Source organism: Branchiostoma lanceolatum, chromosome 19, assembly GCF_035083965.1.
Source record: "Branchiostoma lanceolatum isolate klBraLanc5 chromosome 19, klBraLanc5.hap2, whole genome shotgun sequence".
Lineage (NCBI taxonomy): Eukaryota > Metazoa > Chordata > Leptocardii > Amphioxiformes > Branchiostomatidae > Branchiostoma > Branchiostoma lanceolatum.
Window position 1 is genome coordinate 14,922,774 of NC_089740.1, and position 23,166 is coordinate 14,945,939.

At 43.8% G+C, this 23,166-nt stretch overlaps 3 protein-coding genes across 5 annotated transcripts; 1 reads left to right on the top strand and 2 right to left on the bottom strand.

Moving 5' to 3' along the window:
* Window positions 1-877: 877 nt before the first annotated feature.
* LOC136425477 (uncharacterized) lies at window positions 878-4,351 on the bottom strand. The gene is made up of 4 exons (XM_066414362.1): window positions 4,063-4,351; window positions 2,742-2,876; window positions 2,245-2,415; window positions 878-1,855 (listed from the first exon to the last, which is right to left on the bottom strand). The coding sequence occupies exons 1-4, from the start codon at window positions 4,103-4,105 to the stop codon at window positions 1,710-1,712; spliced, it is 495 nt and encodes a 164-aa protein (XP_066270459.1). The 5' UTR covers window positions 4,106-4,351; the 3' UTR covers window positions 878-1,709.
* Window positions 4,352-10,370: 6,019 nt separating this feature from the next.
* On the bottom strand, window positions 10,371-19,185 carry LOC136425470 (uncharacterized). Of its 3 annotated transcripts, XM_066414349.1 has the most exons (8): window positions 19,020-19,182; window positions 17,385-17,519; window positions 15,715-15,870; window positions 14,438-14,680; window positions 13,541-13,714; window positions 12,514-12,693; window positions 11,966-12,121; window positions 10,371-11,642 (listed from the first exon to the last, which is right to left on the bottom strand). In XM_066414349.1, exons 1-8 carry the CDS (start codon window positions 19,060-19,062, stop codon window positions 11,554-11,556), a joined length of 1,176 nt encoding a protein of 391 aa, XP_066270446.1. In that variant the 5' UTR covers window positions 19,063-19,182; the 3' UTR covers window positions 10,371-11,553. The 3 variants fall into 3 exon arrangements, with proteins under 3 accessions (XP_066270446.1, XP_066270447.1, XP_066270448.1); XM_066414350.1 differs by lacking the exon at window positions 13,541-13,714 and having other exon boundaries at window positions 19,020-19,185; XM_066414351.1 differs by lacking the exons at window positions 13,541-13,714; window positions 14,438-14,680 and having other exon boundaries at window positions 19,020-19,184.
* Window positions 19,186-20,373: 1,188 nt separating this feature from the next.
* On the top strand, window positions 20,374-22,633 carry LOC136425200 (tripartite motif-containing protein 3-like). The gene has a single exon (XM_066413995.1). It carries the CDS (start codon window positions 20,849-20,851, stop codon window positions 22,631-22,633), a length of 1,785 nt encoding a protein of 594 aa, XP_066270092.1. The 5' UTR covers window positions 20,374-20,848.
* The last annotated feature ends 533 nt before the right edge of the window (window positions 22,634-23,166 follow it).

The window sequence follows — 23,166 nt, forward strand, 5'->3', positions numbered from 1 at the left end:
AGTCTTCCAAACAGTTTTACACATTTGATCCTTTTTCAGACCATTTCGCGACTATATCGGTCGTCAGTCCGAACATTTCTCAAGTGTAACGCAAATCCAATCTATGTCGCAGTGAGGCCGCCAGCGTGCCGCAGTGAGACCGCCAGCGTGCCGCAGGCCAGTGAGATACCCGTTCTTCCCGCCGGACCCGGGGTACGTTGGCGGCCTCACTGCGGCACGTTGGCGGCCTCGTTGTCGCGTCGAATGTATGTCCTAGAGAAAAGTGTCGGTCTGATAACCGACATAATGACTAGGGTCAGGCCAGAGCCCTATGCCTACGGCGACACAGCCAGGGATTGGAAGATCTTATCTTGTCATAATTGTGCCTTTTTTTACCAAGCATGTCCAGAAGAAGCTAATACATCTTTAATAGTAGATATTATAACAGTTGTAGAAGTATATATATCTGATACGAACGTCTCCAACGAAAGGCTCACTGCAACGAGTTGTATAAAACGCTGCTAGGGGGCCCAATCTTTGTGCTGTTGACCTTGCTTGTGAACTGGGTTGAATTTGTGTTTTTCACCGGGTTGTCTGCGCCAGAGCATGTTACCTCCTTGGCCAGAATTAAACTGTGAGCACACCCTTTACTCTCCAAGCAGAGGATGTTTTTTTGTCCAGCCAACCCACTGGACAACAAAAAAATGACAAAGTAGAAAGCCCGACAAAAGCGCCTAAAAACACGTCAAAAACCGGCCGGAACCCATCCTCTGCTTGGAGAGTACACGCCGGTAGCATTACGAGGTTTGATCGCTTTGTGTCAAAACATGTTCGTGTTTATCTGATGCTTTTAAGTTTGAAAGTTGTGGCAGACCTTTGACGAAATGATTGACAAGACTTTCTAAACGTTTCACCAGTTTTATTAGCATTCCACAAATCCATAAACGCTCACCAAAATGATTCTAGATGTTATGAATCTCCAGGAATTGAAATATACTCAAATATAACTTAGCATGTGTAATGACTTTCAGTTGCGCATCACAAAAAGTACATTTTGTGACGTGATACATTTTGTGACGTAATACAGAACGTGAGCTGACGTCAAATTGAATTTTGACGTCGTTACGGATTAGTTATGAAATATTTAAAGGTTGTTGAGATGGTCTCCAATGTTCTGTGACTGTGATGATAAAAGTTCAGCTGAAGTGCTTTTACATGTGCTAATGCATGTGGATATCTAAATACATGTATGTTATAAGCGGTATCGTTCGTGGGCGTTCACCCCAATATTGTGACACCGGATTCCCTCAAAATTCTGCTACTTAGTAAATAAACAATGTAACTAAACCTCGTCTCGTCTTCTACGTTCTATTCTCAGATCTAAAATGGCACCCTTAACCCTCAAGCAGTCAACGGCATGTTTGATAATTTCTTTAGCTCTTGTTTTGGTTTGTTTGCTTTTTTGTTTTTGTTTTCATTTGTTTGTTTTGTTTGTTTGTTTGTTTGTTTGTTTGTTTGTTTGTTTGTTTGTTTCACAGGAATTACTTTCGTTGTTCACTTCACTGTAGTTGTCTCTCAACATCGACAAAGATTATCAAAAGCTAAGTGGTGCCATTCAGAATTGAGCTATCGCGAGACGGTATAAAGAGAGTTGATGGATGTCAATCTTCATCTGCAGTCTGATGCTGATGCTGCTGATGCTGCTGCTGCTGATGATGATGGTGTCACCCTTAACGAGATAACTTAGCCTCCAGCTCCCTCAGCTGCTCCTCGATCTCCTCCATCTCCTCCGCCATCTCGCGCTTGGCGATGAGCTCCCTCAGGCGACCGTTGACCTCCTCCAGCTTCTCGGCCATCCCGCGCTTACCTGGCTCCACTGTACAAAAAGGATGGCAGTGAGATTCGTAAGTGTTTGTGTGTGACGTCACAGCTCTGTAATGCTAACCGTTCCGGCCATTTTGGATCCAATATGGCGACCAATCATTCGGTACGAAAGGGTGGGTCAGTTATTTCAAAGTAAGAATCATTATCCGGTCTGTCTGTCTGTCTGTCTGTCTGCCTGTCTGTTTGTATTGGTGTCTGTCTCCCTGTCTCTACGTAATAACAAATGGAGAGTCATGCATTTTTCATCCGCGTCGCATGGTCATATTATAGCATCATGGTGACACAATGTAAAAGTCATTATGACATACTAATGGTAAACGGCTGGCACAAATCAGTTAAAAGTCAACTTAAGCTTTAAACTGCATTTTTAATTTGCCTCACCATAGCCAGTGTTCCAGACGCTCATGAACCCGTTGCCCTGTCCACACTTCTGCTTGGGGTCACCCGCGCAGGCGGAGGAGCACTTGGACTCTTCGGCCGTCTTCAGGGGATACCTCCCCCCAAATTCGGCCTCCTTCCCGCAGCTGCACTTCTTCCCGTAGTAGTAGGTTCCTATTGGGGAACAAGAGAAGGTACATTCATCATCATCATCCGTCGACCTCAGCAGCAGAGGACGGGGCGAGCCCTTGTACAACCGGGGCCCACATCAGTCTGTCTGACATGGCTGCTTCCAAGGTACATTAACATGTATTATTAGTCTCGTAGGTTGCTATTGAGCTGCCCTCTCACTGGACCCGTGACGCGTTGGCGACCGAGCGATCTGACACCGCGCTGAACGAATTTCATCGATAAAAAAAGGAATATTTTTACTTGTTGTTTTTCCATTACAATGTATGTAACGTGAATGGTAATTTGGGTGGTACTGACTAAAATCCTACCTGAATACGGGAAGGAATCCTTCTTGCAGAGCTCCGCACATTTCTGGTTGGTCATGTCATCTCCGGACTTCTTAAAGGTGAAAACTCCCCATTGCCTATAGTAGCAGCCTTTGTAGCTCTGCGCCGAGATCGCTCCTGTGACATGGACACATCAGTCAATCGTTTAGTTCTTGTAACAACAGTGTGTTTCCCTGGGCTTCACAGATGCTGTTCGTCCATTCTCCTTCCGGACTCCTTAGACTACAGAGAAAAGACTGGGAATTAAGCGGGGCTACTCACGTGTGACCTCTCTGGCGAATTCTCAATGTATATTTTACAAGCCCGGAGGCTGATTGCAAATGAACAGAAGATAGAAAGTGACTACTCTACTATACGTTTCTATGCATTCATAATTGTAGGTTTTGACTTCACTCTACAGTGTTCCATCCTAGGAGTCTGGTAGAAAGTAACAGTCCCGATTCCGGACGCATCTTCCTCAGGCCGGCGAAATCACCGGAGCGGGCTGATTGTCCATGCGGCTGTATTTCTCAGGGTGGGCCGAGGACCTGACGTCCCGGTAGTGACTGGTGACCAGGGTATGCAGCCTCTTGCTGTCTGCGAGTCGGAAACCTCCCTGAGGCTTCCGCCCAATTTTGCAACACCTGGTCACCGGTCTCTACCGAAGGAGGTCTTCATTAACAGTCTCTATTAAAACTCCTTGCCTTACCAAAGCTGTTGGCTGTTACTTGTCCAATGCACCTGTAAACTTGTACACAGCCTTCCCAACGGAACCCACCCAACTGCTTTTTGTCTGCTTCAGATGATTACAGCCCAAGAAGCAAAGGGTCTTCCTCGGGTGACTGGGTGAAAGTTTCCTCGGGGGCATGTTGGCCCTATAGCCGAGGAGCTGGCCTGTGTAGGCCCTGGAAACAGCCTAGGTTCCATGTGAAACTTTGCCTCCATACCGGGTACAGCCAAACCTGGTTGAGCAACCGCCTGGCGCAGCCAACCACATTAAACCAGCCCCGTCCATCTTTACATAGTTAAACCTGCCCAAACGTGAGCAAACACCTGTCCTCAGTACATTTTTTATTCGGTCCCATGAGTAGTTGTTGAGAACAGGTTTGACTGTATATCAAAGACGCTCCTAAGATTTACCTCACCAAGTACCCCTGCAAAGTATCTAGCTTATTTTGGCCCTTGTCTCTAACTTTGCTCAACTCGACCTGAGGGCCTCGAATAGACTTCACGACACGACTACTGCCGGTAACGTTGACTGACCATATTTTGCACACATCTACAGAGACAACACAGCCCTCATTTTCGTACAAGACGTACTTACCGACGAGTCCGAAAAGAACAACAAGGGCCAAGCCGCGCGACATCTTGCAAGGATCAAGTCTTGACTCCCACGAAATCGACGAGAGGAAAGTTGATAGAAGATATAGAAGAAACGCCTCGGCTGTGGTGTCTGAACTATCTCGGCAGTAGAGATAAGCCCGAACAGAGAGGACTGATATTTATATACTGAAGCAGTCCCACAATGCAGCCGTGGGCGTGTCACATGTAAATATAGGACACAATTATATCCAGTTGCTTCAGTAACTATTTTTGGCACACAATTGACGCCGTCTTCACCACGTGATTGGTTAAGATTAAAATGCCCTGAAGGTAGCTGCAGACAACCGCCGATAGTTACAGAAATGGTTAACGTAAAATTGCTGATCCAAAAGGTTACAAACTCATGAATATTAGTATAGTGGTTTTCCTTTGTCTTAAGGAAACGCCTACACCCTTCGGCGCTACATCCCACAATGCAGTACGCAACACTCTCTGTGAACAGAAAATTTGTTTGTCGGATAACAAAATAGGTTCGTCAAATATTGCCTAATATGTATGAACATCTGTCTTTTCTAGACGTACACTGCGAAAAACTAAACATAATACACTTATTGGTTAATAAGGACTTGGGTATCAATTCCACGAATCAACAACTTAAGTTGATTACTCATCAGCCCAGTAGAAGACATCTCGAATGAAGGATCTCCGAGCGCTCCGGCACTGTCGACCATTGATTTGATTCAAACAACAGCATTTTCCGATACAAACTGTGATCTTCATAACGTAACGCAATCTCTCAGACCAATTGAAAATGGGTCACTTGAAATTTGCTGACCCGAAAACTTGGCAGGGTGGAATGTTTACAACTTGGCCGGGTAGTACCTCGATTAAAGAATGTTGTTTTTAAACATCGCCACAACTTTATAACATGAAATAACAGAAACATGTTAAATGCATATGTCTTACCAGGTGTGTTCATGCCTTTTCTTTTGATAAAGGGCACAACTCGGGTGTGTAACAGTCCACTGCTCATGAAGATCAAACTAGGACAGACCCTTCAAGCCCCAAGGCAGTTCTACCCCAACATTAAAAAAAAAAAGGAATCTTAAGTATAGACCCTTAAAGGTCTTTCCATCAATCTTGCCTGTCAGTTCGGACAATGAAAGTTAAACGAACTCGGCAAGAAAGACAAACCGGAACAGAGAGGAGCTCCAACTACTACTGTAGCATTCCCACAATGCAGCCGCACATTCAAATGTGGGAGTGTCACATGTGAATGTAGGGCACAATTATATCCAGTTGCTTCAGTAACTATTTTTGGCACACAATTGACGCCGTCTTCAAGGTTACAAACTCATGAATATTAATATAATTGTTTTCCTTTGTCTTAAGGAAACGCCTACATCCTTCGGCACTACATCCCACAATCACCCCGACCAATCGAATCACGTGAATCACATTGAAACTCAGATTCGTATCAGCCATTTCCCGACAAATCGCTTTCTAACTTGCGTTAACGACTACATCTGACCAAACAAACTCGCCAGTGAGATGGTGGAAGGTGTCAGCTTCCAAAAGACGTTTTCAGATTGACAATTTTGGCACTTTGGAAGTGATTGAATCCGCCCGCGATTTAACGTTTAGAGAAAAGTAGTAGAAACTAGACGTTAAATCGCGATTTAACGTTTAGAGAAAAATAGTAGAAACTAGAAGTTAAATCGCGGGCGGATCCAATCACTTCCAATGTGCCAAAATTGTCAATCTGAAAAGCTCTTTTGGAAGCTGACACCTTCTACCATCTCACTGGTGAGTTTGTTTGGTCAGATGTAGTCCTTAACGCAAGTTAGAAAGGGATTTGTCGGGAAATGGCTGATACGAATCTGTGTTTCAATGCGATTCACATGATTCGATTGGTCGGGGTGCACAATGCGTCCATTTGGAAATGGGTCACGTAAAATTGCTGATCCAAAAGGTTACAAACTCATGAATATTAATATAGTTCTTTTCCTTTGTCTTAAGGAAACGCCTACATCCTTCGGCGCTACATCCCACAACGCAGTACGCAACAGTCTCTGCCCGGTGCACAGAGAATACGTTTGTCGGTTAACAAAAAGTTCCTAAAATGTTGCCTAATATGTATTAAAATCTGTTTATTTTAAGTTTTTTTTTTCTAGACGTACACTGCGAGAAACTAAACATAATACATCTATTGGTAATAAAAGACTAAAAACTTGGGGATCAATTCCACGAATCAACAACCAAAGTTGATTACCCAGCCTAGTAGAGGACATTTCAAATGAAGGACCATTGATTTGATTCCAACAACAGGATTTTCTGATACACACTATTTTTGGATACAAACTGTGATCTTCATAACTCTATCTCTCAGACCAATTGCAAAAAGGGTCACTTGAAATTGCTGACCCGAAAACTTGGCAGGGTGGAATGTTAACAACTTGGCCGGCTAGTACCTCGATTAAAGAATGATGTTTTTAAACATCGCCACAACTTTATAACATGAAAAAACAGAAAGATATCAAAATGCATATGTCTTGTCAGGTATGTTCATAACTTTTCTTTTGATAAAGGGCACAACTAGGGTGTGCAACAGGTCACTGCTCATGAAGATCAAACTAGGACCGACCCTTCAGTCCCCAAGGCAGTTCTGCCTCATCATTAAAAAGGGATCTTAAAAATAGACCCTTAAAGGTCTTTCCATCAATCTTGCCTGTCAGTTCGGACAATGAAAGAACGAACTCGGCAAGAAAGACAAGCCCGGACAGAGAGACACCCCAACTACTACTGTAGCATTCCCACAATGCAGCCGCACATTCAAATGTGGGAGTGTCACATGTGAATGTAGGGCACAATTATATCCAGTTGCTTCAGTAACTATTTTTGGCACACAATTGACGCCGTCTTCAAGGTTACAAACTCATGAATATTAATATAATTGTTTTCCTTTGTCTTAAGGAAACGCCTACACCCTTCGGCACTACATCCCACAATCACCCCGACCAATCGAATCACGTGAATCACATTGAAACTCAGATTCGTATCAGCCATTTCCCGACAAATCGCTTTCTAACTTGCGTTAACGACTACATCTGACCAAACAAACTCGCCAGTGAGATGGTGGAAGGTGTCAGCTTCCAAAAGACGTTTTCAGATTGACAATTTTGGCACTTTGGAAGTGATTGAATCCGCCCGCGATTTAACGTTTAGAGAAAAGTAGTAGAAACTAGAAGTTAAATCGCGATTTAACGTTTAGAGAAAAATAGTAGAAACTAGAAGTTAAATCGCGGGCGGATCCAATCACTTCCAATGTGCCAAAATTGTCAATCTGAAAAGCTCTTTTGGAAGCTGACACCTTCTACCATCTCACTGGTGAGTTTGTTTGGTCAGATGTAGTCCTTAACGCAAGTTAGAAAGGGATTTGTCGGGAAATGGCTGATACGAATCTGTGTTTCAATGCGATTCACATGATTCGATTGGTCGGGGTGCACAATGCGTCCATTTGGAAATGGGTCACGTAAAATTGCTGATCCAAAAGGTTACAAACTCATGAATATTAATATAGTTCTTTTCCTTTGTCTTAAGGAAACGCCTACATCCTTCGGCGCTACATCCCACAACGCAGTACGCAACAGTCTCTGCCCGGTGCACAGAAAATCCATATATTTGTCGGTTAACAAAAAGTTCCTAAAATGTTGCCTAATATGTATTAAAATCTGTTTATTTTAAGTTTTTTTCTAGACGTACACTGCGAGAAACTAAACATAATACATCTATTGGTAATAAAAGACAAAAAACTTGGGGATCAATTCCACGAATCAACAACCAAAGTTGATTACCCAGCCTAGTAGAGGACATTTTAAATGAAGGACCATTGATTTGATTCCAACAACAGGATTTTCTGATACACACTATTTTTGGATACAAACTGTGATCTTCATAACTCTATCTCTCAGACCAATTGCAAAAAGGGTCACTTGAAATTGCTGACCCGAAAACTTGGCAGGGTGGAATGTTAACAACTTGGCCGGCTAGTACCTCGATTAAAGAATGATGTTTTTAAACATCGCCACAACTTTATAACATGAAAAAACAGAAAGATATCAAAATGCATATGTCTTGTCAGGTATGTTCATAACTTTTCTTTTGATAAAGGGCACAACTAGGGTGTGCAACAGTTCACTGCTCACGAAGATCAAACTAGGACCGACCCTTCAAGCCCCAAGGCAGTTCTGCCCCAACATTAGAAAGTAATCTTAAATATAAACCCTTAATGGTCCTGAAGATGCCCGGCAGACAACCACCGATAGCAACAAGCACCTTCAGTCACAGGACATCACTATGTCTCGACGTCAGACTGTTTGATGCATGCTGTTTATAAAGTTGGACCGACGGATGAATAATATTAGATTTCCTTGTGAATTTTCCTTTATTCTTTAATGCCTTGATGTATGTGCGATCTGTACAAATGCCAGTCGTCCAGGCATTTCTTGAACACGAAAGAAAAAGTCACACCTTTTGAGTCATCTTTCGCTGCAGACTGTAATCATCGCAATTTTGCATGGCTACAACCATATTGGGGAATTAACAGGTGGGATTTCCTGATCTCAAAGCAGATCTACACGGTGCCAAAATCGTATATGCTAGCCAGAGAAGCTCCAGTCAGCCAGAGAAGCTCCGGTCAGGCACCGAACTCGAACATAAATGCGACAAATGTGACAAATGTAGCGAATTTGGATGTTCCTTCCCTTTATCCCAATTAGATCTCCCACATTATATGTTATACATTCTATGATTACATCAGACTTTGTCTTTCATTCACTTCTCTCACTTCTTTCCCACATTTTGACACTCTAAAAGAAAACACAAGAAATCACGAAGGAGATTAATTTCATAGATCCATTTGGAAATGGGTCACGTAGAATTGATGTACCAAAAGGTTTCAAACTCATGAATATTAATATAGAGGTTTTCCTTTGTCTTAAGGAAACGCCTACACACTTCGGCGCTACATCCCACAATGCAGTACGCAACACTCTCTGGCCGATGCACAGAAAATTTGTTTGTCGGTTAACAAAATAGGTTCGTCAAATGTTGCCTAATATGTATGAACATCTGTTTATTTCAGTTTTTTCTAGAATTACACTGCCAAAAACTAAACATGATACATCTATTGGTTAACTGTGACAGGGCAGGGTGGAATGTCTACAACTTGGCCGGGTAGTACCTCGATTAAAGAATGTTGGTTTTAAACATCGCCACAACTTTATAACATCAAATAACAGAAAGATATCAAAATGCATATGTCTTGTCAGGTATGTTCATAACTTTTCTTTTGATAAAGGGCACAACTAGGGTGTGCAACAGTCCACTGCTCATGAAGATCAAACTAGGACCGACCCTTCAAGCCCCAAGGCAGTTCTGCCCCAACATTAGAAAGTAATCTTAAATATAAACCATTAATGGTCCTGAAGATGCCCTAAAGGGAGCTGCAGACAACCACCGATAGCAACAAGCACCTTCAGTCACAGGGCATCACTATGTCTCGACGTCAGACTGTTTGATACATGCTGTTTATAAAGTCGGATCGACGGATGAATTATATTAGATTTCGTTGTGAATATTCAATTTATTCTTTAATGCCTTGACATTATGTGCGATCTGTACAAATACCAGACGTTCAGGCATTTCTTGAACACAAAAGAAGCAGTCACACCTTTTGAGTCCCCTTTTGCTGCAGGCTGTAATTATCGCAGTTTTACATCAAACTCTACCAGCCTCTGCGGGTCGCTGGGAAAATAGTAGAAATTGGCCAAGTAGAGTCAACTGTATGAAGGGGGTCGGCTATGGAGATAGGGTCCAATATTGCAAACAAATGTTACCCTCCATGGCCAAAGTCCCCCGGTAAATGTTCTCCCTATAGCCGACGCGGTTAGTCTGGTAGATACTAGTTTTACATGGCTGCAACCATATTAGGGAATTAACAGGTGGGATTTCCCGATCTCAAAGCAGGTCTACACGGTGCCAAAATCGTATATGCTAGCCAGAGAAGCTCCAGTCAGCCAGAGAAGCTCCAGTCAGCCAGAGAAGCTCCAGTCAGGCACCGAGCTCGAACAAAAATATAACAAATGTGACAAATGTAGCGAATTTGGATGTTCCTTCCCTTCATCGGATCTCCCACATTATATGTTATACATTCTAGGATTACATCAGACTTTGTCTTCCATTCACTTCTCTGACTTCTTTTCCATATTTTACCACTCTAAAACAAAACAAAAGACATCACAAAGGAAATGAAGTTCTTAGAGATATTTTTGAGATTTATTTTGAAAACAACATCTTGTCCTATTCAGACAACTGTCCTCTTGGGTGCACTTCTGCACTAAGCTGCAAGGGGGAGCTTTACCTCTTGCCCTTGCCTTTTCCTGCAGCTTTGTCCAGCTGATTGTGCGATTTAGGTCTCATACCTGTATCTGTGAGCATAGCGGCGACATTGTAGTCTTTGCGCCGTCGGATGTGTCAAAACCAAGTTGTGTTCGTGTTAAGTATAATTGGTTGAAATACATAGCTTGGTGTTCTAAATTTTGGAAGCTGTGGCAGACTTTTGACGAAATGATTGACAAGATTTTCTAAGCAGTTCACCAGTTTTATTATCATTCCACAAATCTAAAATGCTCACCAATATGAATTTAAATGTTATGAGTCTCCAGACAGTCAAATTTGTTCAAATATAACGTTGAGCTGTGCTTCACAAAAAGTGACGTAATGCATCAAGAACCTGAGCTGACATCATGGTATAACTTTGACGTCATTACGGGTCGATTATGAGATGTTCACAAGTTGTGGTGATGGTCAAGCATGTTCTGTGATTGTGTTTTTGTACAATTTCAGCGGATGAATTTCTAGTTCATACGAATTTCTAAGCATGTTATTAGCGGCCTCGTGTGTGCGTACACTCCATCTGTAACGCCCAATCCCCTCAAAACTCTGAGACTAGCTAAATAACTAAAGATTAACCAATAGCTAAATCTTAACCAATAACTAAATCTCGATCGATTCGTAAAATTTGACTAATCACATAATAATAAACATTGATTTGTCTTCTGTGTTCCATTCACAGATCTAAAATGGCACCTTCAACCCTCAAGTGATCACAGACATATTTGCTACTTTCTTTTCTTCTTCTTTTCTTCGTTCTTTACTGAATTACTTCGCTGTTTGCTTTACTTTAATTGTCCCTCAACATCGACAAAGATGATTAAAAGCTTAGTGGTGCCATTAACGATAGAACTATCGCTAGACAGTAAAAAGTTGATGGATGTCAATCTTCATCTGTAGTCTGATGATGCTGCTGCTGCTGATGATGATGATGATAATGATGCTACTAGTGATAATGCTGATGATGCTGATGATGATGCTGATGATGATGCGGATGATGATGATAATGATGCTGCTGGCGATAATGATGCTGATGCTGTCACTCTTCAGCTGCAGACGATAACTTGGCGATCAGCTCCCTCAGATGCTCCTTGACCTCCTCCATCCCCTCGGCCATCTCGCGCTTCCCTGTATAAGAAGGATGGTAGTGAGATTCATGACGTCATACGTAAGTGTTTGTGTGTGACGTCACAGCTCTGAAATGCTAAACCGTCCCGGCCATTTTGGTTGGACCATCGATCCAATATGGCGGCCAATCATTTGGAACGAAAGGGTGGGTCAGTTATTGTAAGGAAGAATCATTGTCCGGTCTGTCTGTCCGTCGCATGGTCATATTATAGCATCATGGTGACACGATGTAAAAGTCATTATGACATAATAATGGTAAACGGCTCGCACAAATCAGTTAAAAGTCAACTTAAGCTTTAAACTGCATTTTTAATTTGCCTCACCATTGCCAGTGGTCCAGACGCTGAGCCTCCCGTTGGCCTGCCCACACTTCTGAGTGGCGTCACCCCCGCAGGCGGAGAAACACTCGGACTCGTCAGCCGGGCTCAGCCTCGCAAACTTCTCCGCACTCTCGCAGCCGCACTTCGTCTCGTAGGTTGCTGTTGGGGAGACAACATATTCAAGTTTGGATAAGGTCCTGAGTGTCTTGCCTTGGGAGGCGTAGGGCAGTAACAAATTCTTCCCCGGGACGATGGGGGTCGAGACCGATTTCTAACAACCTTTGACATATGGGTCATACAGGTAAAACCGAATGAAATAAACAAGTGGGATTACATATGTGACTATGTCGAAAAGATCTAGGATTTAGATTTAAACTTCAGAATAGGATGTGCCTCTTGGAACTGTTGACATAATTCCTTCGGAAGCAGCCTGCGTTATCATTATAAATCTGCATCCCTATGTTAAAAGTAGTATCGCCGGTGCGAAATAAAAATCAGTGTTTTCTCTTCTTTTACAACAACGAGTATCAAGAACTTCCTGATGATCGTACCTGCATACGGCAGGCCCTCCTTCGCGCAGATGTCCACGCATTTCTGGTTGGTCATGTCGTCACTGGTCGCCTGAGTCCTGAAAGTTCCCCATTTCCTCTTGTAGCAGCCTTTGTAGCTCTGGGTTTCCAGCCCCCTCCTCTCCTCTTCAACATCCTCCTCCGCGGTCATCTCGCGCTTCCCTGGACGGAAAAGGATGGGAGTGAGATTCATGACGTCATACGTAAGCGTTTGTGTGTGACGTCACAGCTCTGTAATGCTAAACCGTCCGGCCATTTTAGTTGGACCATCGATACAATATGGCGGCCAATCATTCGGAACGAAGGGGTGGGTCAGTTATTGTAAGGAAGAATCATTGTCCGGTCTCACTGCACGAAAAGTGGGATTTACCGAATTTACCTGGAAGGAGTAAATAGTTGGTAAATATGGTATATGACATTTACCCACCTATACCATATATTTACCAAGTGGTAAATCTATTATCTAATGGGGAAAATTGGGAGAGGAAGGTTATACACGAGCAATTCTACAGCACATAAAACCGACCTGTGTTCAGAGTTTGGCCAGACTTCGAGTTTCCTTGCCTGAAACTCAATGTCTGTTTTTGTTTACCAAAAATAACTTCATTCTATATCTGATGGATTAGGCTGCTAGACTTAGGATAACTAAAGCCTTCATAGCCCCTGTAGAATATAAAGCAACTTGCATTTCAGTCCTATCCCTATGAAATATATGACCCTGCCTGGCTGGGATTATGATGGTGATGATACATGTTGTACATTATGTCCTTCACCCTGCCCCAAATAGATTATTTGTATATCACTCCAATCTTGTTGTGAATACAGAAATGTTAAAATTTGAATGACTGAATTTCCCAAACCTTTCTTTTATTGAATGATAATGAAGTACATGTATTGCTTGAATGAACATGTAACTAGTAGTACATGAGTCATGACACTGTTGCCAAAGTGAAGAACAGCTAGTGCAGACCCCACTGAATGTAAAAAAGTAAAGCAGTCATCCTTGAACCTTTGTCGCTGTAGTCGACACAATCCGGACAGTCACAGTGGTTTGCCGTGTTGCCGCACCAGTTTGCCGGGGAGCAGCACGGGTACTTCCCGCTAGGGTCGCACTCAGCAGGACTGCCGTCCTCAGCAGGCCAGCCCTGTCCGCACCGCTTATCGTCACGCCACTTCTTAGCAGCTATCGGTAAACACATATGCAAGGCACATCAATAAACATATATGGATCTTCATAATTTTTTGCAGGTGTGTAGATGTTGTAAAAAAGGAGGTCAAGTTCAAAAATGGTTCCCCTGGCATTTTCCGTTGGTACTGCAGCGGGCTTTGTGTGGATCTGTATTTGTATGTCGCCAGCATAACTCAAGAAGCTGTTGATGGATCTGTATGATATTTAGTGGATGGGTAGGGTTTACATAAAGGAAGGTCAAGTTCGATAATGGGCCTTCTAGCGGGTACTCAAGGTACTGCAGCGGAGCTTCAAAATTTTGGGGCATATTTTCTGAAAGTGCTATGGTCATGATTTTTGTGGTAGATAGTTCATGCTATAGGAAGTAAGTTGTGAAAGTTTGGGCCCCCTAGCGTCTTGTTTGGAACTGCAGTGGGTGTTTTTGTTTTGACCTTCGGAGATGAATAACTTGAGAAGGGGTCGACAGATCGTCGTGACGTTTGGTATTCAGATAGCTCAGATGGTGCTTTACATAATAAACGACTTATTATGCGAATCAGGATATTATTGGCATGCTTTATCCAAAAACATGTCAGTTATGAGCGTCGGGCCTGGCAATGTATTGTATTGCAGGAGAGGTTACAACAAGTATTCTAAAAGTAGTATTAAAAAGACTATAATACTAAATACTGTTGTTGAGTTAATGAATAATTTAATTAATGGACTAAATGCTCCAACCTGGTAAATCAATCCAATCGTACATGTTGCCGGCTGATACAGAGTGTTTCTCCCCAGCAGAGCAGAGTTTGCTTTTCAAATAACATTGGCCGTATGTGTTGTACTGAAACGACAGGCATCTCGAGTCGACACAACAAGCGTCTGCACAGCCCTGGAGGGTAACACCAGGGGGATTGGCCAGGTCGTCTCCTGGGGCGCAACCAGTCTGGGGGACGTGATTAAACGCCGATAGTCCACACGATCCTGAAACAGAAGAATGTACCTTTACCTGACGCATCATCCATGGAACTGCTAAATCTGACATAACATGTTTGTTTATTGATTGAATTGAGTACAATCTCCAATCACATCACAGCATAATTAGTAAGAAAAGTTTGATGTATTTCATATTGGGACCCTGAAACATGTGACGGTTTCCCAGAAAACAGGTCTCACAAACAGATGGCCTGGGAAAGTAGGTCACATAAACAACTTTCAAGGTCAATATCGAAAAAATTAAAAAGTCTCCCAGGGTATTTGCCCACTCTATACCAAATTTCAGCTCAGTTGGTGCAGGGACGACCGAGCTGAGTCGATTACAAGATTTGACAGGAGAAAGAAACCATAAGAACACAATATGTTGCGCCGACCAGTATGTTGGGCTCAACATAAATAGAGCACAGCACTGCTCTCCAAGCAGAGGTGTGGGTCCGACTGTTTTTTCACATGTTTAGTTTAGGCATGTTTGTCCAAAGCACGTTGGCGACATAACGAAAAGGAGACAAAAATAGAATGCCGGACAAAACACCTAAAAACACAACAAAAACACGGATCTGCTTTTAATAGAGAGTACATTGCTCCAAAACTGCACCACTGCTAGGTACGGTAAAGTCACATTTACTATGTCTTTCAAAATGTGTATGACATGGAATAAAGATTTATTCTATTCTTATTCATATTGACTGCACCATTTCATCGTCACATTCAACTTACGACACTGCAATTTCAAACCTTTGAGGGCCCATAATTTCAACATACATGTACTCATTTTTCTCATGGCCAGTTTAAACATATATCAGCACACAAGACTCTTACATTGTGCGCTAGTCCTGTACCACCAAATGATTTTTAACCCTATCTCCCCCCCCCCCTCAAAACTTACAAACAGCACATGGTGTATGATCAAATTTTCAGGGGGTGATATCAAAGCATGTAAATATGAATCACTATCCATAATAAGCCTTGATTATTTGGCGAAGATAATGTGTTCGAGGAACTCTAGTTTCTTAGAGTCTCACCTTCAACAGTGGTCCAGACGGTGAGTCTCCCGTTGCCCTCTCCACACTTCTGTGTGACGTCACCCCCACAGCTGGTGGTACAGTCGGAGTCGTCCATCTTGTCCAGCCTCTCAAACTTCTCCGCAGATTCGCAGCCGCACTTCGGCCCGTAGGTTCCTATAGGGGGGTCAACATATTCAAGCTTGGGTAAAGGTTCTGAGTGCCATACATTGTGGCACATAGGCAACAAGAGTCTGAAGACCCAAAATCTACATGAAATTTGTTTTCATATAACATGTGGTTATATAACATGTGTTTTATTTGCCCAAGTTATTTGTTGTTGCCGCTGGTTTTGTTTTATGTGCCCGAGGGTACCCACATTAAGTATACAGGTTTCGTAGTGTATCCCTTTGTGGTTTGACCACCAGCTGTTGGGACCTGGGGAATTCTTGTCCCAGATTTGAGACTAACAGGTGTGACAGGTGTGAGCTCCCACAACATGCCTAGAATGGAGGTATACATTTTCCTCATTACATATGCAGATTCAGTCCCAATTTGCATAATTTGCACTTCATTGTGTACATCTCTGTCCAATCTACCAGCATATCAAATAACATGAAAATCTGTCGTTCCTTTCTTCAGTTATTCTCCTTAGAAGATTTTTACAAATACACCATTGCAGTTCCAGTGACACATACCAGGGGGGCCAAAATCGACATTGACCTTTCTCCTCCCAACACCTACCCATGTACCAAATATCATTACAATCCAGTCCATGCACACGTTCTTCAGTTATGCTGACTTTAAGCATCCGCCGACACAAACATGCACGCACGCAAACACACACGCAAACACACTCAAAACAATATCCCCATTAAAAAGTCTTTTTTCGTGGAGATAACAACAAGTTCTTTCCCTAGATGGAGGACGATATCTACCTCCAACAACCTTTGACCTATTGCTGGCGTCAATTGTGCATTAAGTCTCGTGTTCAGAGTCGAAAATTACAGTGAGTCCAATATTTTGGGAGCAACGGTTTTGATTCTCCATAAGTTTTTCACACTCTTTTCCCAATTTCCATTATCATTTCAGACACAAGATGAACGTTTGTAGAGAATACTGGACATGGTGGTTATATAGGTATAGTAAAAGGGGATGAACAACTCAGATTACGGGTACGCAATAAAGACTTAAACAGCAGTGTCTAGATCTACTTCCAGAGATAGTTTTGAATTCCTTCCCCCAAACTGCTGACTTCATTCTTCCAAAATTGTCTGTGCTGTTAATCTCTTGTAGAAAGGTGCGTCTCCATGTGCAAAATAAAGGTCAATGATGCGATGAAATATTGTTTTTCTTCCATCAAAACAAAGAGTGTAGTTATAAAAGATAAATCGTATTATGTATTGAGTCCGGGGAGATCGTACCTGCATACGGCAGGCCCTCCTTCGCGCAGATCAACAAACATTTCAAATATTTTTTTTTTTCAAAATCTTATCCAACTTGAGTAACTATCTTTGGCGTAAGTCCAAAGTAGTTTGCGTATCTCTTGTAGAAAGCTGCATCTCCATATTCAAAGAAAGGTGGGTGGTACTAAAAACATCCTAAAAAGATACTTGTTTTTCTTCTTTTACAACAAGGAGTATGGGACGTGAATGCCTCATTACATATCAATACAATCCTGATGATCGTACCTGCATACGGCAGGCCCTCCTTCTTGCAGACTGCCACGCATTTCTGGTTGGTCATGTCGTCACTGGTCTCATGAGTTCTGAAGGTTCCCCACTTCCTCTTGTAGCAGCCTTTGTAGCTCTGCGCCGAGATCGCTCCTGTAACATGGACACAAAAGGTTCTCTTTTATTTCTTGGAACAACAGCTGCGTGTTTCCCTGGGCTTCCCCGTGAAACAGTGGGGTTCAAGGGCCTCCAACTGACTAGTCTAAACTGGTCTATACCTTCCCATATGGTCTAGCGGTTATGATTTGGCGCTCTCACCACCAGTGTGGGATCCAGTGAAACACTAGAGGCTCCCGGGGATCGAACCCGGGCCCGCCAGTCCACAGGCCGCACGCCTTAACCACTAGGCTAAAAGGTCTAGACCGGTTAGACTGATCAGTTGGAGGCGCTTAAACCCCACTGTTACACCCGATGCCGTGTTCATGTACTCTACCAGACTCCTGTAATTACTGGAAGAAGACTCGAAATGTTTCGGGATTGCTCGTGCATACGTTTGGCTTTATGGCGGGCCGGCGCCTCCTCTGGCGAATTCTTTACTTATCTTCTTTTTGTTAATTGTAAATTCAAGCCCGGGGCTAATTGCAAAGGAACGAGTAAATACTACTGATAACAGTTGTGACAAAGGAGAAAAGGGCGTAGTCTACTACATGTAGAACTTTTTGTACATTCATAATTGTAGGCTTTGGTTTCAGCCTACTTGGCCAATTTCGAACCCTGCGAGTTTGCTAGAAACAAACAGTTCCAATGCCGGATGCCTCTCTCTGATGCTTGGGTCACATTTCCCAGCCGGGGCCCGGCCGGGCTGTTTGCGGAAACGAAAAAGTGAAATGTATATCAATAAATATGCACAAGCTATGCTCTTGGACAATTTTTGGTTCGTTTTGTCTTTTTTGTTGTCTTTTATATCATATTTTTTGTTCCCAAACACTGCCCGGTCGGGCCCCGGATTGAAAATGTGACCCAAGCATTACCAGGCTTACCAGGGCCGTAACTGTTTGCAAGCCCGGAAAAATCACCGAGGCGGACTGATTGTTCAGACGGCCTTCGCGCTCAGGACGGGCCGAGGACGCTCGCCCGAAGCCCCGGTGACGGCTGGTGACCAGTGTGTGCAGCCCCTTGTTGCCTGCGAGTCGGAAACCTCTCTGAGGCCCCCGCTCAACTTTACGTCGCCTGGTCACCAGTCTTTACCTGAGCTGTTGGCTTAACTTGTCCGCTGTACATGTAAGCTTTTACACAGCTTTGCCAACTGTATCTGCCCAACCGGTATTTGTACGCTTAAGTTAATCACAGCCTAACAAGCTATTAAGGGTCTCGGGGGACCCTCGGGGAGATGCTCGCCCTACAGCCGAGGAGCTGGCTTTTGTGGCATATATGGCAAAAATATCCCTAAGATTTGCCTCAGCAAGAGCCTCTGCCAATAGTTTCGCTAATTTTGGTCGTTTTCTCAAACTTTCGTCGACTCAACCTAGAGGTCTTGAGGAGGCTTCACTGTACGACTACTGCCGGCAAGGTGAACCAAGGATAATGTTCTTGGGTGACCTTACAACGTTTGGCACACATCACAGCACTCATTTTCGTACAAAAAGTACTTACCGACGAGTCCAAGAAGGACAACAAGGGCCAAGCCGCGCGACATCTTGCAAGGATTCAGTCTTGAGTCCCAAGAAATCGACGAGATGTGAGTCTATGGGTGAGTCTGTAGCGGCAGATATATCTTGGCCCACACAGAGAGTAGGTCCAACAGCTACTGTAGAATTCTCACAATGCAGCCGCACATTCAAATCGTGGGTGTGGTCTCCGTAAGATACAACTGCCACCGTCTTCGCCACGTGATTGGTTAAGAAGAAGCTATTCTGAAGGCAAGCAATTACCAACAGTAACTAGCCCACACAGAGAGTAGGTCCAACTGGTTCTGTAGCGTTCAGACATTGCGGTCGCACATTCAAATCGTGGGTGTGGTCTCCGTAAGACACAACTGTCGCCGTCTTCACCACGTGATTGGTTAAGAAGAAGATATTCTGAAGGCAAGCAATTACCAACAGATAACTACTTTCAGTCAAAGGACATCACTATGCAGTTTTTTGCCAATTCATGCCCGTAGGCGAATTAATTGCAGGTTGACAACAATTTATCTAACGATTAAAACACGCGTTCTGAGTAAAACTAGAGTCGACTCAGGACTTAGCAAGAAGAACCCTAGCCGAGGCCACTCAAGTAGCGTTCTGTATGAAGGAAACTCTAATTGAGTAGCCCCGAGTCGACTGCGAAAACTTGTGTGTGAAGTGGGCCTATGTCTCGACGCGTCTTCTTTCAAATCATTCGGTCAGACTATTTAATGCATGTTGTTTATAAAGTTGGATCGACGGATGAATAATATTTTTGAATCCGTTGTATACATTTTTATTCCTTCATGCTTTACTCTATGTACCTTCTGTACAGATACCGATCGTTCAGGTGTTTCGTGACTGACACAAAAGAATCAGTCGCAGTTTTTGAGTCCCTTTTCGCTGCAAGCTGTAATTTTCGCAGATTAAATTCCTACAACCCTACCGGGGATAAGCAGGTGGTTATTCCACTTACCAGGACAGTCTGTATATAAATTACAATAAGCTCTCTCGCCATTCCGAGTACGCATGTGCAGTGTCAAAGGTGAAGGCCCCTGGCTTGTATACAGTCCTCTTCTCGACTTTTGTCTTGATTTGAATAACAATGCCCAGGCGTGGTTTGTTTATGACTCAGGGGCATTGACCTTTGACATTGCACATGCGTACTTGGGTCGTCTTCCTTGTAGGAAATAATGTTAAAGAAAACTGATTCAGAGATATTACAAAAGCATTGTTTTAGAACGTGCAGAGTGGGCGTGTATGAAGAAGGAGAAACACAACATATATCGAAATGAGGTTCATTCTGTTACATTTCTTTCAAGCCATTTGAGCAAGTGCTTAACTTGATACAGGTCTTTTTGTTAATTGAACAATGTGCGGGCCAGAGTCAACAAGTGAACCTATTGAACAGTGATGCAGAAAATAACGGGACCCTGTTCAAGGTGTTCACAGGCGACCCGGAGGAACACTAGCACTGAAGTCAAGCTGCCACAAGCAAGACATTAACATGATTAACTACTGCGTACATGTATGTCTATAGCATGTGTTTATCCCTTCCAGCCACAGTGTGTGCCGTCTATAATATACATCTTCACGTAACAATGCCAAATTGAAAAATCCATCACAGAATCTGTTTGTTCACCAGAATAAAGGTTGTGTCTCAAAGCCAACTGTGACAGGTTAAGTCAGTAACCCGATATGTGTAACTAAGACGCCTGCAAAAACATGCACATGCCTTTCAATTTATGGGTAAGAAAGCAGAACTGATACCTAGCACCGAGATGACGTCATGGCGTCACAAGTGGGAAGGATAACAAAATGGCTGCTGCACCATCAAGTTTGGGGACGCAAATCCGTGAAGAATTGACCTGCAGCATCTGCCTGGAGCTGTTCACCAGGCCCAAGGTGCTGCCCTGTCAGCACACCTTCTGTCAGGACTGTCTACAGAACCTTGCAGGGAGGCGAACGCCCTTCCAGTGCCCAAACTGTCGCCAGCAAGTCAGGCTGCCAAGACAGGGGGTCGAAGGTTTACCCGACAGCCGCATTATAGCAAATTTGTGTGAGGCGCTGCAAACTCAGGCAACGCTGTCACAGGAAGCGAGGGAACAACCCCAGCCCGAAAACAGGTGCAGCTTCCACCCCTCAGAGGAAGTCAAACTCTACTGTAAACAGTGCCAGGTACCCTTATGTGTGGATTGCGTTGAAAGCCATGAAGCGCATCCTACCATGAGCCTTATAAAGGCCATACAAGAAAGAAGAGACTTGATCACGGAGGGGAGGAACATCTTGGAGTCTTACTGTAGCTTCATCAGGTATCTGAGAGACGAAGAGAAAAGCCTTGATGATCAGAAACAACAGACGGATGGCAAAATTGAGGAAGCCTACCGACAACTCTGCGAACAAATCATCCAGATGCTCACAGCGGAGAAAAGCCGTCTGTTGTCTGAAGTGGAGACTAACCACAGGCAAAATAAGGGAGCCGTACAGAACTACAGAGCTGACGTTTTGGCGGATGTAGCTGATCTGTCCTCTGCATGTGATGGGGCCGAGCATGAAGTGGCCCAAGCCGGTGGTGAGTTGCTCGGTCGTGAATCCAATCTGACGGATTTGGTACCAAGGCTTAGAGAAAAGACGGTGCCAAGCCCACTTAAAATCCACCATGCCGTCTTCGAGCCTACCGAGAAATTCTCCTGTACACTGGGAAAGGTAAATGTCCCAGGTGCAGTGATATCTACTGGCACTGCAGTGGACAAGGGTCATCACCATGGTGACCTAAGTAAAACGACGGGGTACGTGCGGAAGTTGACCTTGAATCATCAGGAGAAAGGGGCGCCAGGCCAGGTTTGTGGAATTGGATCTAAAGGAGCGACAGTATCTGATGAAGGTGAGATCCTTGTTGCTGACTCAACAAACCACAGAATTGCAGCCTTCTCCTTGCAAGGGACCTTCGTCCGTCAGTTCCCGACCGTCGTCGATGGAAAATGTACGATGGTACCGTTTGATGTGGCCACGGACGGGGAGGGGAACCTTTGGGTGGTGGGGGGCACAAAGTCTGTCGAGTTTGCTGTGCAGTACAACAAAGAGGGCAGGGTGATGAGGAAGTTTGACCTACAGCGAACGGGGAGGTATGGCAAAGAAGTAAATGGCGTTGCCGTCGACACCAGAAGAAACCTCATCCTAGTGACAAGAAAAAGAGAACTTGGTGAGGTCTTGGTGTTCAAACCGGACGGGACGCTTGTGCAAATGATGGGTCAGTACCCGGCGCTTCGCGAGCCCTGGGACATCTGTGTGGACGGGGAGGGGAGGGTAGTTGTGACGGACAATTACTGTCGCTTTCACCAAGTCCACATATACCAGGCAGATGGAGAATGTTTGCTCCGGTTTGGAGGGAGAGGAAGAGGTGAGGGTGAGCTGGACCATCCCCAGGGCGTCTGTACAGACAGGGCAGGTAACATCATCGTGGCTGACACTTATAACGACCGCGTGGAACTGTTTGACAAGACAGGTAAATTCCTGAATCACATCACTGCCAGTGTGACTTTCCCAAGTACAGTTGCCATGACAAGAGAAGGGGAGTTGGTGGTGATTGACAGTGATGCCTGATGGTACAGTCGCCATTTTCAAACCCACCAGTGCTGAATAGAGTTGAATGTATATGGCACTTTAACAAGCAGCCAAAATCACGCTTCTGATAGCCTCTCCACTGATCAGGGTTCTTGATGATTGAACTGCTATGACAGCGTCCCCAGAAAAGAATCACTGTAGCTTGACATGTTTACTGCCAAGAGAAGGCGAGTTGGTGGTCATTGATAGTGATGGTACAGTCGCCATTTTCAAACCCACCAGTGAATAGAATTTTAAGGGCAGCTGATTTTAACCACAAGTATGAGTAAATCATGCTTCTAGCAGCCCTTCCATTTGTGAGGACACTAGACGATTGGTCTGATTGGGCCAATAAAGAGAATGCTCTGTAGTTTGGCATGTTTACTGCCACCTATTGAATATCTTGATACCGAATTTTTCATCTAGAATGGTCAGCTTTATAAACTGTTACCTAATGCTCAAAATAGCATCAAACATTTGTAACATTGTGTGGGCACGAAGAAATCTAAAATTTTGCAGGTGATATTTTCATT